Source organism: Corvus moneduloides, chromosome 21, assembly GCF_009650955.1.
Source record: "Corvus moneduloides isolate bCorMon1 chromosome 21, bCorMon1.pri, whole genome shotgun sequence".
Classification (NCBI taxonomy): Eukaryota; Metazoa; Chordata; class Aves; order Passeriformes; family Corvidae; genus Corvus; species Corvus moneduloides.
Genome location: NC_045496.1, coordinates 8,927,259 through 8,941,928, shown reverse-complemented (window position 1 = coordinate 8,941,928; position 14,670 = coordinate 8,927,259). Strand labels below are relative to the sequence as shown.

Below are 14,670 nucleotides of genomic sequence, written 5' to 3'. Positions count from 1 at the left end.
CCCTGTGGGCTGGGGATCACTGTGCTGAGCTGTTCCTGGTTTCATGGAGAAAGAGGCTCCTGCTTTTCTGGCCTGGAGCAACTGGAGAAGGATGGAGCAACGTCTCAGGGCTGCAGCCCCTTCCAGGAATGAGGGCAGAGCAGAGGGAGGGATTTATCCCCTCCAGACTCCTGCTGTGGGTGCTGCAGCTCCACAGGTACAACTGTGTGACCTGAGCTGCTGCTGGACGCAGCCCACGGCATTTCCTGGCACTTATTCCTTCTTTAAATCAGTCCAACCTTGATTTCAAATTTTTTTTCCCCATGATGCAGCCTCTTCTAGGGGCTTGATGCTAAAAATGTGCTGGAAAAAAATAGTTTAAAATTGTCCATCTCTGATCTTGAGTGAATCATGTTGTACCTTCGGCTGTTGGGTGGAAGAGGCTTCTATTAACCAAAATATCTGTTTCCTGGGAGAAGACCTGAGTTTTGAACTCGGTTTTACCCAGCCTGACCCAGCTGAAAATTAGGGCCGAGTGTTTTGCTGGTTGTCTGTGCTGCTGTAAGCAGGGATGCTCCAAGCTGGGCTTTAACCCCTTTGTCATTTAGGAATTTTTGGATTTGGAATCAGCTCAAAAGCCCTCCAGAAGTCCAGCAGCACTGTTATCTTTGTCAGTAAAACACTCTTAGGCTCCTCAGGCAACATCCCAAGTTTGCAACTCTTTCCAAAACCATAGCATTAATTACATATCCGTGGTTTCTTTATTAATGAGCCCCATATCAGTTGCTCTGTTATTTTGCTTGGGCTCAGCTTGAGGGAAGAGGTCTGTAATTACTCAAAGCTTCCTGTTTGCCTTTTTTTTTTTAATTTAATTCCATATTGGCACAACACGAAGCCTTTTCCCAGTCAGTCCCCTGGAGCTTCCCCAGCTCTCAGAGCCAAACTGAAAATTCAGTGCTTGTCTTGGGGAGAGCCTGAGGTTTTCATGCTTTTGGGGTTAAATTATGGGGCTGGGATTGAGAAACCTCTGCTCTGAACCTCTGGAATGGGAAGTGTTTTGTTGTCTTTGGTTATGTCATCTGGATTTTCTAAGTGGGATTCTCCAGCTCTTCCCACATCGCTGCTGTGGTTCTGTCACTGCCACGTGGCAGGTGACGAGGGGGACTCAAGATGTGGCTGGGGCAGAGACTTCTCCTCCTTTATTTTCCTTCTTTAATCAAATGTTCTGCAAATCACAGGCCCTGCCTTGCTTGTCACGTGCCAATTCCTTCTTTTTTCCCTTCTGTTTTATCACCCTTAATGGCTGCTTTCAATCTGGGCTCCTTCCCCACTTCCCAGCTGGAATTTCTGGGAGCTCAAACTCACATGCCTCACTCAACTCTCACGCTTTTGGACAACTTCTGAGCTGTTCCCAATTTGTCCCTCTCAGCTGGTTCTCCTCTAAATTTGGCCTGTTTGGAGGATCAAGGATAGGTTCTATTGATTTTGGCTTTAGTTGTGTTTACACAGCCAATATAATTCAGCCTCATGCCTCAGTAACTTTTACTTGAGACCCTTTTCTCGTGGAGTTTCCAGTGTGGACCTTTCCCATGTCAAGTGTTGAAGGTGAATTTAAAACCTCCTCGTCTGCACTGTGTGGGAATTCCAGGCTCCCAGTGCCAGCTGCCAGGCCTGGATGTGGCTTCCCACTGGGATTCCCAGGCTGGCACATCCTGTGGAGCTCTTCTGCACCAGCATCACCCACTGAGAACCCGAACTCTTCAGCTCCTGCCCCTGCAGCGCCTCACAGCTCGTGGTTAATAAGGTTTGGGAATTCTCACCGCACTGTTCCTCACCTGCTGGCCGAGTTGGTTGGAAATCTGAGCAACCTGGTCTATGGAAGGTGTCCCTGCCTGTGGCAGGGGTGGAATGAGATGGGATGTAAGGTCTTTTCCGACCCAAACCATTCCCTGATGCCTTCTACCAGCTGGTACCCACAGGAAACTGTCCTTTGAGGAACTGGTTTTTAAATGTTTGGCTGTTGAGGCCCTTGGGCTGAATCCCCCAGCCCTGTGGAGCAGAGAGGTGCTGCTGTCTTCTGTTAATTTTCCACTCCAAGGTGTACAAAATGAGGCACCAAGTTCTCTTCCTGAAAGCTGAAACTTTCCAATCCTCGGGGTTCACTGGTTGCAAAATATGTTTTAAGGAAATAAGCACTTTGGATCAAAACCAGAACAATTGGTTGGAGGGAGAAATACAGATCAAGTTGGGAAGCTGAAGTCCATTGATTTTTTTTTTTCCCCACCATTAAAGGCGTATTTCAAGACCTGCTTTTATTCAGAAAACCCCCAAAAGCACCAAAAATGTAACATCAAAACGGCGCTGCTTCACGGTTTAATTTCTGCAAGCAAAAATTTTTGATTCCAACTCTTCATTTCTTTATTTCAACTCTGAAAGAAAGGGCTGTGGCTTTTATCCCTTCCAGGAATTGCTGCAAAAAGAACAAATATTCCCTGTGTTCCCCTCGAGAGAGCTACTGCCCTGTGGGGACTCTGCTGTCCCTTGTCCCTCTCTCAGGAGCTTGTCTGGGCTGTGGAAATGAGGAGTGGGGCTCTCGAGGTGCCCCTGGCAGAGGTGCCACCCTGAGGCTGCACAGGGAGGACCCTGGTGATGCTCCAGATTTTGGGCAAAGCCTCTTTGCAGCTCCACGAGGCTGGAGGGGTCGTGCCCAGGTGGGTTTAGTCAACTCAGGGACCCAATTTTAGCATCTCTTCAGGTGATTTTTGACCAGCCACCACCTCTGAGAGGACACTGTGAGGGTGGGGGGTGATGGGGTGAAGGGAGGGGAGTTTTGAATCCTCCTCTCTGGTTCTCTGTGTGGAGCAATGCCTCCACTGATTTATTTTAATTGATTAATTGCAACCCTTGCAGCCTCTTTGCTTGGGACAGCCGATCAGCAAGGGGCTTCTCTTTTTCGGCATTTTAACAGCAAAATAATAATAAAAAAATACAAAATTACAAAGGTAAAAAATTGCAAAAATAAAAAATTGAAAAATTACAAAATTTAAATGTTAAAAACCTACAAAATTACAAAATTAATTTTTTCTCCTCCACTTGGGATGGGAAGAGCTTGGAAATCTCCAATCTGCTGGCAGCAGAGCCAAAGCTTCAGCAGCTCCTGCTGCCTTTGGAGCTCCTCCACCTCCTGTGGTCATCCCAAATGGGCTTGGCCAGTCGGCTCCACTGGGACCGTTGGGTTCTCACCTGCAGGATCTCACCTGCAGGATCACCACTTCTGGCAGGAAAATTGTTGTTTTTCCTGCTTGCTGCTCCTGCAAATCCCCCTTGGTGCTTGCTCCCAAGCCAGTGGATCCATGGAGCAAAGCAGAACGGGAGCCAGGTGCTGGGCTCAGCCCATGGAATGTGGGAAGAAGGATGGGAAGGACTCTCCAGGTCTCCTTCCCGGCCCTGCAAGGCAAGCGTGGGGCTGCATCTCCCTCTAGTGACTTCTCTCAGCTGGTTTCTCAGCAGCTTCTCCACCAGGAGCCACCAGGCCGGGCTGGTGCCACCAGCTCGCGGTGCCACGCGCTGTGCGTGTCCCCACGGAGCCCAGGAGCAGCACGGAGCGGGCTCCAGGCAGGGCTGGTGGCCGTGTGGGGCTGCTGGAAATGCTGCAGCTGCTCCAGGAGAGGTGCAGGACCTTCACACCCACCCACCAGCCCAGCCTGAGGTGCTTTCACCGGTGCTGGGTGGAAAAGTGGTGGGATTTTGCAGTGCAGGAAGCTCTGAAGTTCAGCTCCTTTTCCACAGCCGGTGTTTTTGAGTCGAGTGGGGTCATTCCTCCCAGTGCTGCCGTTTTCCCCCATCCCTGGGCAGTGCCGGGGCTCTGCTGGAGGTTGTTGGGCAGAAAGAGCCCCTAAAGGGGCTCCAGGAGAGCTGCAGAGGGACTGGGGACAAGGCATGGAGGGACAGGACACAGGGAATGGCTTCTCAGTGCCAGAGGGCAGGGCTGGATGGGAGATTGGGCAGGAATTGTTCCCTGGGAGGGTGGGCAGGCCCTGGCACAGGGTGCCCAGAGCAGCTCGTGTCCCTTGTGGAAGGAGAGTTTTGGTTTGGAGGTGGATGAAGTGTCCTGCTCATTCTGGATGAGCTGCCCTGGAATTTGAGGGCTCCTGCCTGGGGCTCACAAGCTGTGCCCTGCTTCATCCCCCCAGCAGCATTCCAGCATGTGGGAAATTAGGAATTACAGAGTCATTAAGGTTGGAAATGACCTCCAAGGTCATCAAGTCCAACCTGTGACCACCTTGTCACTCAGACCAGAGCACTGAGTGCCACATCCAGTCATTCCTTGGATACTCCCAGAGATGGTGACTCCACCACCTCCCTGGGCAGTCCATTGAGCAGCAAAGAAGGAAAAAAATAAGTGAACCCTTCAAACTTCATCTTTTTCCTTTCTTCTTTTTCAGGACTCCAGACTCAGCAGTTCAGATTTGACCCTGGGGCTGCCTTGGCCGTGGGAGGTTGCCCAGGGGACACTCAACCTCCAGCCTGATGGGAGCGCCCTGGCTTCCCTCTCTGCTCACAAGGTGCCACCAGCTGAGGAGGAGGAGGAGGAAGAGGGCAGCCTTTCCATTGAGGATGAAGGCTTTGAGCTGCTGAACTCCACCTACAACAAAATCACCGGCCCCGGCAGGCCAGCGCTCAGGAGAAGCTCCGGTGAGTCCACGATTTTCCTCCTTTTCTCCATCCCGATTTCTGGGAATCTGACAGTGCTTCACCCACCCAGGAGCCTCCATCAAACCCCCCCAAGCAGCCAAGAAGGAGCGTGGCTCTGACCCCCGTGAGGAGAACGTCACCACCGAGAAGCTGGCGGGGGACGTGGGTACGCGGCGGCGGCTCCCGCCCGGCAAACCTCGCCTGGACCCCTTCCCCAAGGTGTCCCCATCGCCTCATCGGGGGGCTGCTCCCAAAGGAAACGTCCCCAAAGGTCCCCTGAGGGCAGGGGCTCTGGTGGGTGTCCCAGAGAATCCTCTCGGAGCAGGACATGCCGGATTGTGGGTGGCACATGGACACCAGGGCCGTGTGAAGCCGGGACCGCCGGGGCTGCCGGGACCGCCGGGGCTGCCGGTGAGTGGAGAAGGGGTAGGAGGGGTGGGTGGTGAGGAAAGGCTGCTGAGATGGGGGAAACAGCACAGGGACACCTTCTCCAGGGTGGGGAACCTTCTCCAGGATGGGGAACTTTCTCCAGGATGGGAAAGCTTCTCCAGGGTGAGGAACGCTGTCCAGGATGGGAAAGCTTCTCCAGGGTGGGGAAACCTTGTCCAGGATAGGGAACATTCTCCAGGATGGGGAACCATCTTCAGGATGGGAAAGCTTCTCCAGGATGGAGAGCCATCTTCAGGGTGGAGAACCTTCTCCAGGATGGGAAACCTCCAGGTTGGGGAGCCCTCCCCATGCAGGCACAGTGGGGCTGGGCACTGACACTGGGAGAAGATTTTTGGATGTCACTGAGGAAACCTCACTGAAAACTGGAGAGAAGACAATTCCCTTGTCCTCCTTGCTCTAGAGATGGTCTCAAATCATTCCATCAAACTTTGTTTTTTCACTTTTATTTTTTTTTTTCACTTTTATTTCACCCTGGTCCTGCCCAGAGTCAGGATGAGGGGATCAGAGGGGACCAAGCTATTCCCTCCAGCCCCAGACCCCACACAAAACCCCTGCCATCCACCCATGGACCCCACTGGCATCGCTGCTTTTGGCTTCTTCACCCCCAAATTGATGCCTGGTTCAAAGCAGAGCACTGGATTTATCTTGTAATACATTCTGAGTGTTTTTCAAGTCATTCAGTTGTTGTAGAGGATGAAAAAGGGAAATTTAGGGGAAAAAAGAAGGTAAACTTAGACTAGAGAAAGCTTTAGAGGAGTCACGTCTTCATTGAGGATGAAAAAAAAAAAGGTAAACTTGAAATAGAAGAAGCTTTAGAGGAGTCAAGTCTTCATTGACAAGAAAAGGAAAATTATAAAAAGGTAAACTTGAAATAGAAAAAGTTTCAGAGGAGTCTTTGTTGAGGAGTAGCTGAAAAATGTTTTTAAATATTTTTCTGTTTATTCATTCTGCCAAAATGATTTCCCTAATTTATTTATATTTTCTTAACGTTTCCTCTAGAAAATTTTATTTTATTTCATTTCCCCACTGCCAGAAGTGACCCCAGGCACCTTCTCTTCCCTTTTCCTTCCATCCCTGTGGAAGTTGTGGGCTCTGCCCCGGGGCTCGGGAGGCTCCTGCAGGGCCGTTTCCTTGGCCGTGTCTGAGGGACCTGGCACTAAATCCATCGTCCCTGAGCCAGCCTTGGGATAAATTTAGGACTGCTAACTCCCCCTTCAAGCCACCTCCTTGCTGCTGCAGCTCTTGCCTGCAAAAATAGAAGAAAAAGGCAAAAGGAACAGATGCTGGAGGCTGAAAAAATCCCAGGAGAAGAGGAAACGTCACGACGTTTGACAGCCCTGCTGTCAGGAGGGACCCAGCCTTGGGGGGAGCTGCTTTCCTGTCCTGGAGAAAGCCTGGAGATGGGATTTGTGTCCTTGGTCCTGAGTATCCTGGGTGGAAACACCGGTACCAGAGCTCCATCCCAGCTTTAGGGGTTAGGGAGCTGACAGGAAAGATGGAGAAGGGCTTCTTACAAGGGCATAGAGTGACAGGACACAGGGAAGGGCTTCACATGGAAAAAGAGCAGGTTTGGATGGGATATTGGGAAAACATCTTTTCTCTGAGGGTGGGCAGGCCCTGGCACAGGGTGCCCAGAGCAGCTGTGGCTGCCCCTGGATCCCTGGCAGTGCCCAAGGCCAGGCTGGACATTGGGGCTTGGAGCAGCCTGGGACAGTGGGAGGTGTCCCTGCCCATGGCAGGGGCTGGATGGGATGGGATTGAAGGTCCCTCCAGCCCAAACCAGTTTAGGATTCTGTGCAGGACTGAAGCTCAGAGGTGGCACGTGCCAGGCATGGCCAGAGCCATTATTTTGGCCCAAATGTGTCCCCAGCCTGGCAGCTTTCCCTGCTGCTGTCCTGCTGCTGCTCCCAAGGGCAAAGGGCAGGGGGGCTCCGGGGCCCCCAGGGAGAGGGAACGGAGCCATGGGGGAGCTCTGTGGGGTCAGACCTGGTGCTCTGCAGGCTCAGAACAAGGCTGTGTCTGGGATTGAAGCTGTCAGAGCTGCAGCTCTGCAGCAGAGGCAGGCAGAGGCTGTCAGGTAACACCTTCCAGGGAATTGTTGTCATCCCAAAAAGCCAGGATCTCCCAGCTGGCTGTTTCTGCCCACACAGGTGCCTTGGTAAGCCCTGAAGTGGGGTCAGCCCGTGGCCAAAATGTGCATTTTTGCCCAGATCACATCTCTCAGCAGTTAAAGGCAGCTGATGTTCGTGTCCCTGTCCAAACTCCTATTGGAGTGGGGATATGATTCAATTTTAGGGGATTTTTTTTTCCCTAACACGCTGCCTTTCCTCCCCAGGTGTCAGGAGATGTTCTCCTGCTCCCCTGCCTGCTCTGGGGTGTTTCTGTGGTGCCCAAGCAGGAGCAGCCAAACCAGGGGGCTCTTCCCACCCCACACTGGTTTTTGGGGTGTTTCTAGGAGGTTGAAGCTGCTGGTTTGCTCTGAATCCACCATTTCAGTCCCTGCTTGCCTGGGGCTGTGGCCCTGGTCACTCGGTCACTGTGGGATCTCCCCTTTGGGGTCACAGCTCTTCTCCTTTGCCTTTCAGGGCTGTCCTGGCAAACGGGGACTGGTGGGGCCCAAAGGAGACAAAGTGAGTATCCAGAAAAACAGGGGCGTGTCCAGTATGGGGTGTAGGGTCTGGGGCAAACACCACTGACAGTTTGGGTTGGTTTGGGGGTTTTTCATCCAGAGGGCAGTGGGAGCTCTTGGGGGCCCTGTCTGTGGGTTTGGAAGAGGGAGGAACTGGGTTTAGTGAGCACTTTAAGCCCAGGCTTAGGATTTCACCTCAAGTTCTGGGGCAGTTTTGGGCACCACAATATAAAAAAGGACATTGAGTTATTAGAGAGCATTCAGAGGAGGCCACAAGGATGGGGAAGGGTCTGGAGGGGCCCGTGAGGAGCAGCTGAGGGCACTGGGATTGTTCAGCTGGAGCAGACTGAGGGCAGAGCTCCCCGGGGGCTGCAGCTCCTCCCGAGGGGCAGCTCCGATCTCTGCTCCTGGGCCAGGGACGGCACCCAGGGAGCGGCTGGAGCTGGGCCAGGGCAGGCTCAGGCTGAGAGCAGGGAAAGGTTCTTCCCCCAGAGGGTGCTGGGCACTGCCCAGGCTGCCCAGGGAATGGGCACGGCCCCGAGGCTGCCAGAGCTCCAGGAGCGTTTGGACAGCGCTGCCAGGGATGCCCAGGGTGGGGCTGTTGGGGGGTCTGTGCTGGAATTGGATGGGATGATCCCTGTGGGTCCTTTCCAGCTCAGGATATCCTGGGACTCTGTGACTGATGTGCCTGGACAAGCTGCTCTCTTTCCTCTGAGCCACTCAGTGGCTCTGCAAAGGCAGCAGAGCTGGGATGTGGAGCAGCTTCAGCTCAAGTCACCTGGAGGAGGGACACTGGTGTGTCCCAAAGCCCAAACCCATTTCATATCCATGAAATCATCTTGCAGGGACATTTGTCCTCCAGCCCTGCACTGGTCAGACCCAGGCTGCCCTCCCTGCCCAGACCCTGACAGGGCTCTGAGTCAGAGCTGGTGTCCAGCCTGTGCTGGGTCCTAAATCCCCGCAGGTTTTAAGGAGCTGCCCTTGTCTCCGCAGGGATACCCTGGAGCCATGGGGCGGACGGGCCCCCCAGGTGACCCCGGCCCTGCTGGCACCCCTGGTGTCCCCACCATCGTCCTCTGGAGGAACTCCAGGGAGGACTGGCAGTTGTTCACGGTGAGTTCCAGCCACAGGGGGCAAGTGCTCCACTCACACCTCCCCAGCAGCTCCCTGCATCCCTCTGCTCTGTGGGAATGGGATGGGATGGGATGGGATGGGAGGAAGGGTTTGCCATGGCTGAGTTTCCTCACTGTTGGGTGGGAGCTGAGGGGAGATGCCAAGGAGGGAGGTGCAGCTCACTGGGGGTGGCTGTGTGGGTGGAATGGGATCAGAGTGTGCTCTGTCCCCTGTGGCTGACCAGGACGTCTTGGCCATGGTCCATCCATCACCCCCCTGGGACAGGGCCCAAGGAAGATCCAAACCATGCACGAGCAGCCCTTTTCCTGCTCTGATTACAAAGCCTCTCTCCTGTTTCCCACCTTGTCCCAGCCTGTGGCTCGAAGGGTTTGTGCCCATCCAGCTCTTGCTGAGGCCTTTTCTCACCTGATCCATTGGAGCAGGATCTGTGGGGAGGCAGGAGTGCCTCAGGCACTGCATAGCTGGAAAACTCCATGGCATGACTCCCAAACTCACTGAACAAACCAGCCAGGCTCATCAAGAGTTCCCAACTCCTCACAGCGCAGCCTCTGCTGTGATTAAGCTTAAACTCCCTGTGGAGCCTGGAGTGATCTGGGCAGGGCAGTAGCTGAAGGAGTTGTGTTTCTAAGTGCCCCAGCACTTTTCCTGGGGCTGGGAATGCGCTCTGCTTTGTGGGGCTCTGTTTCCCTCTGGTCCCTGCAGTGTGGTACGATGGCATCAGTGGCTTCAGGGCCAGAGCACTGGGCTGGTGAGAGCTCCACACTCCAGCTCTCCAAGAGCTCCAGTGACCTTGGGTGGGATATTTGAGTTCTCCACAGCTCATTCATTGGTGAAGAGCCATCATTGCATCCTCTGCTCCAGGGGAAATGCCAGGAATTCTGGGGAGAGAATGCAGCGGGAGGATCTCTGCTCTGCCAGCACAGCACACCCGGGGCAGGGATGGTGCTGGAGGAGGAGGATGGTCCTGGTTTGGATCTGAGCTTGGATTGACCTGCTGGGAGTCCTTGGGCCAGACCTTTGTGGGTTTGGCTTGGATTGGATCAAAGCAGAGATCAGATTCCTGCTGGTCATCAGTAGAAGTCTTGGTTCACCTGGAGAACCTCTGTGTTCTGCCATCCTCCTGCTGCTCCAGGGCAGGAGTTGTGCAGCTCCCAGCGCTCACAGGATCCATTTCAGGCACACAGTGTGTGCAGGAATAAACAGGGATAAGAGGGAGCTGGATATCTCCATGGTAGGGATCTCCTCCCACCCAGGGCAGACCCCTCTCTCACCAATTCCTGCTCTCAGGCCATGCTTCCAGCACTTTGCTCTGCAGTCAGAATTCCCTTTATTCTCCCCCTGCCTGCGTTTGGAAAGAGACCTCAAGCTTTGTTTTCCTGCAGGCAGAAACACTCACACCTACGGGCTGGGAATTCCTTCGTGTCCCCACTTTGGAATGCTGGAGGCAGCACATCCTGTCTGTGCTTGGGAAGCTGAAGTTGGAGAGCTGCTGCATCCTGGCTGAGGGCCCTGGTGCTGGCCCTTGTCCCCTGGGCCCTGGTGCTGGCCCTTGTCCCTTAGGCTCTGAGTGCAGGCCCTGCTCCCCTGGGCCCTGGTGCTGGCCCTGGTCCCAGCAGGGCTGGCCTGGTGCCATCTCTAGGGGAAGGCAATGTCTGCCAGGGGGCCGTGGGCCACCCCAAAGCCATGCAGGGCCATTGTGTCTGTGGCCCCATGACCCCGGCGGTGCCGCCGGCGGCAGCAGGAAAGCGCAAAGCCCTGGGCTGGGATTTGCTAATCTCTGCTGAGATAAGGCTGGGCTGGGACTCTGGCTGCTCTGGGGACAGGGCTGGCTGTGCCTGCAGCCCCACAGCGCCGTGCTTTGGGGCTCCCATGAGCAGATCCCCATGGTTTGGGGGATTTGGGGTATCCTGGGGTCTGTTGTTGGCTTAGCCTTTGGAAATGCAGGGCAGGGAAGCCACCCCTGAGGCTCAGGGACACTGCAGGAGGATGGGCTGGGAAAACAAGGGATGTGGTGACTGTCCCAGAGCAGCTGTGGCTGTTGTGGTGCTCAGCAGCCTCTCCCGCTCACTTCCCATGAAAAACCCTTTGTTGTCGATGGGAATTAAGGAAAAGCCACTCAAGGCCGCTGTGATTCCAGCCCGAGCCCCTGCCCTGTGCTTTTGTTCCCGACGTGCTGACAGATGTTGGCTTTGCCAAGAAGTTGTCTCGGAGTGGCTGGAGGGGCAGGAACTGCTGCTGGCTTGTTCTGGAGTTGATTCAGCAGTGGGGAAGTCCCAGAATCCTGGGAAGGAGAACTGGAGCTCCCACAGTTATGGGAGAGCTTAACCTGCAGCACCAGAGTCCTTCCCTTGCATCCATCCCAATGCCTGTAAAAGCAGGGAATGGTGCCTGGGAACCTCGGGGGGAAAGAAAGGGAAAAGGAGGGAACTTTTAGGGATGTGCTACTACTGCAGGGTTGGCATGTGCCCTGGGGGGTGGTTATGGAGTGACTGGAGAGCATGGCACAGGTGGGCATGGCCTTGAGGTGACTGCAGAGGGTGGCACGGGGTGAGGGTGGCCATGGGGTGACCGCAGACGGTGGTACAGGTTTGGGGTGGCCATGGAGTGACTGCAGAGGGTGGCACAGGGTGAGGGTGGCCATGGGGTGACTGCGGAAGGTGGCACAGGGTGAGGGTGGCCATGGGGTGACCGCAGACGGTGGTACAGGTTTGGGGTGGCCATGGAGTGACTACAGAGGGTGGCACAGGGTGAGGGTGGCCATGGAGTGACTACAGAGGGTGGCACAGGGTGAGGGTGGCCATGGGGTGACTGCGGAGGGTGGCACAGGGTGAGGGTGGCCATGGGGTGACTGCGGAGGGTGGCACAGGGTGAGGGTGGCCATGGGGTGACTGCGCAGGGTGGCACAGGGTGAGGGTGGCCATGGAGTGACTACAGAGGGTGGCACAGGGTGAGGGTGGCCGTGGGGCAGGATAGGGTGACCATGGGGTGACTACAGAGGGTGGCACAGGGTGAGGATGGCCGTGGGGCAGGATGGGGTGACCGTGGGGTGACTACAGAGGGTGGCACAGGTTGGGCAGCCAGAGCTGCCCCCAGGGCTGCTGGAAGGGCTCCCAGGCTGGAGGTTTCCGGGAGCACAGATCCCCACGGCGCTGCTCCCATCCTCCATCCCCTCCCCTCGTGCTGCTCCCCCTTCCCAGAGCTCCGACTGTTTCCTGCTGGAATTGCAGAGCCAATTAACTGCTCTCCCCTGTCCTTGGCATCTGGTGCTCCGAAATCCGAGGCCGTGTCTCACGTGGGATTTTTTTCTTCCCCCTTGTTAAAAGCTTGGATGAAATAATATCCTGTCCTGAGTGAATCGGAGTTCACTGATTCCTGAGACAAGGCAAAAGCGTTGGCCCTGCTCCAACCTCCTCCTGAAAGGTTTTGGGAGCGGATTTTGGGGGAAATGAGAACTGGCTGGACAGGAGGGACATGGAAATCAATTTGGGATCAGCTTGAAAGGAGCAGGGATTCATTCCATCCATCATCTGCCTCCGAGAGTCCTGGTCACTGCTGGGAATATTCCCATCTGCCCAAAGCTCTGTGTTTCTTTCCCTTCAAGAGTTCCTTGGCTTTTGCCCTCTCTCCCCACTGCAGCTGGGGGGCAGATCCTTGGAGCAGGGGACAGGAGGAATTTCCCAGTGTCCTCGAGGCTGAAATTGGGGAGCACAGAGTGAATCCTGCCCCTCCAGCTGCCTGGGATTGGGGTGATGGATAAGGAGGGGGATTTCCTAGCCTCTGGTGCCAGCCAGGATTTGGAGGAGCTGCCTGGACCACGGGTCTGGGCTCACCATGGGAAGGAGGAAAGATGGGGTTTGCCTCCTGTGCTGCTGGTAGCTGGAGATGGGCGTTGTATCTCCTGGACATCTCCAAAAACTTGGGAAAACCCAGCTTGGAGAGGAGGATGCACCAGGAGGGTTTGGGACCTTTCTGCTGGTTTGGAAACACGATGGGATTAGCTGTGGTTGGGGTGGGATTAATCCACCCTGGGCCTTTCGGGTGGGTCTTTCCCTCTCTGTGGTCATCTGGGCTTAGAAAAAACTGGAAGTGCATCCAAGATTTGGCTGCTGGGAGCAGCGAGGGGAAAGCCTGTGGGGCATCTGCTCCTCTGGGTTTTCCAGAGGCTGAAGGAGATTCCCAACCTGGAGCAAACTGCGGGGTCAAAAGAGCTGATTTTAGGCCAAACTGACAGTCCCTGTGCTCACCACTCTTACTTTTCCATATTCCAAACATTTCTGGTGTCCCAGGGCTGCAGGGCATCCGTGGAGGAGCTGAATTGCACCAAATCCCAGGAGAATCAGGTCTGCTTAATCTGCTGATGAAATAATTCCTTGTTTCCCACACGTTATCCTCAGATTATCCTTCCTCCCATGCCTTGCTGGCCCAGAGCATGAAATAAATAAATGAATTAAACGAGTGGTTCATTGCTGCATCTTCCCAAAACGAGGAGAAAGACTTTAAATCCAGCCAAAAGGGATTTGGGATTATTTTTTTTCACCTTTTGCTTTTTCCTGCTCCCTCACTTTTCTTTCAGCAATCATCATTTTACCAACTCCTGCACGCGGGCTGGCCGGTGAGTGCCGCTTCAGTCACTTTGGGTTTGGGTTTTTCCTTGTTGGCAGCTGAATTTTCCCTGCTCCAAACACTTGATGGGTTTTTCCAATGTTTTTCTTTTGAATCCAGAGAAAACCTGGAGCTCCTGGGCCCCCAGGACATCCCGGGAGAACAGGAGCACCTGTAAGTACAAAAGCCCTGCTGTCCCCTCGGTGGCCTTGCTGCCCTGGGGACACTTTTAGGGTCGATGTCCCCAAGCACTTGGGCTGTGCTGTAATTAAGGACTTTGGGATTGAGTTTCAAAGCAGCCTAATGGATTTGTTGTGTGCTTCCCACTGAAACCTGCGATGTTTGATATCCAACTCTCAGCCCCTCTGTCTGTGCCAGCTGAGCAGGGCTGGCTTCCTTCCCTGGGGCACCAGCTTCCAGCCTTGTTTTTGGAGAAGGGACCACGTGGATCCCTCTGAGAGGCACAAAAACAAGGCAGGGAGGGTCTGGGGAAGGATTTGTGTGGGGCCAGCCCGTGCTGGGGGGTCTCAGCTCCATGCCCACCACCCTGGCATTGGTGGGTGATGCTTCCCCCCCCCTTGGCCATGAGGCAAAGGGAAGGAAGGCAAAACTCCCTGTCCTGACATCCCATCAGGAACCAAAGCAGTGGGAAAATGGATCTGCTCCCCACTCCAAACCTGCCCTTGGCACAGACCCCGCCATGGTGGGCAGGGTTGGGGTGCCAGGCATGCGAATGATCCCACTCTGCCCTTCCCAAGGTCACCTCTGGGCATTGCTGCTTGTCCCCACAGCCTCCCCAGGGCTCGGGGCAGGATCTGGGGACACCTCGGGTGACTCAATCCCTGTTTGTGCGCAGGGACCCTGTGGAGCACCGGGAGAGCCGGGGGAGAAAGGCCAGCGGGGGTACACGGTGAGTGGGGACACTTTGGAGAGGCTGAGTGCACCCTCAGAGCTGTCCTGGGACCCTCAGGGACCCTGCCCCTCTTGGATTAGCCCCTGGCTGGGAGAGGGAGAGTCGTGACAGGGCTGGGGACAGTTTGGGAATGGTGGGCTTGGTTTGAAGGTGTGGGATGGATGCCCGGGTCCCCTTCCAGGCAGGGGTGGTGGCCCAGAGGGTCCTTCCCCTGCTGCTGCTCCAGGGGTGGCTCAGTCACAGCTCAGCACGGCCCCTTTGGGTGCTG

At 55.0% G+C, this 14,670-nt stretch overlaps 1 protein-coding gene across 7 annotated transcripts in view; it reads left to right on the top strand.

Moving 5' to 3' along the window:
- Positions 1–14,670, top strand: part of LOC116454419 (collagen alpha-1(I) chain-like) — a 73,735-nt gene that overhangs the window by 34,589 nt on the left and 24,476 nt on the right. For all 7 annotated transcript variants that reach the window (XM_032131015.1, XM_032131018.1, XM_032131017.1 and 4 more), the window contains 7 exons: positions 4,425–4,674; positions 4,745–5,085; positions 7,710–7,754; positions 8,747–8,866; positions 13,461–13,499; positions 13,610–13,663; positions 14,346–14,399. In XM_032131015.1, coding sequence (XP_031986906.1) covers positions 4,425–4,674; positions 4,745–5,085; positions 7,710–7,754; positions 8,747–8,866; positions 13,461–13,499; positions 13,610–13,663; positions 14,346–14,399 — 903 coding nt within the window. The remainder of the gene's footprint in view (positions 1–4,424; positions 4,675–4,744; positions 5,086–7,709; positions 7,755–8,746; positions 8,867–13,460; positions 13,500–13,609; positions 13,664–14,345; positions 14,400–14,670) is intronic.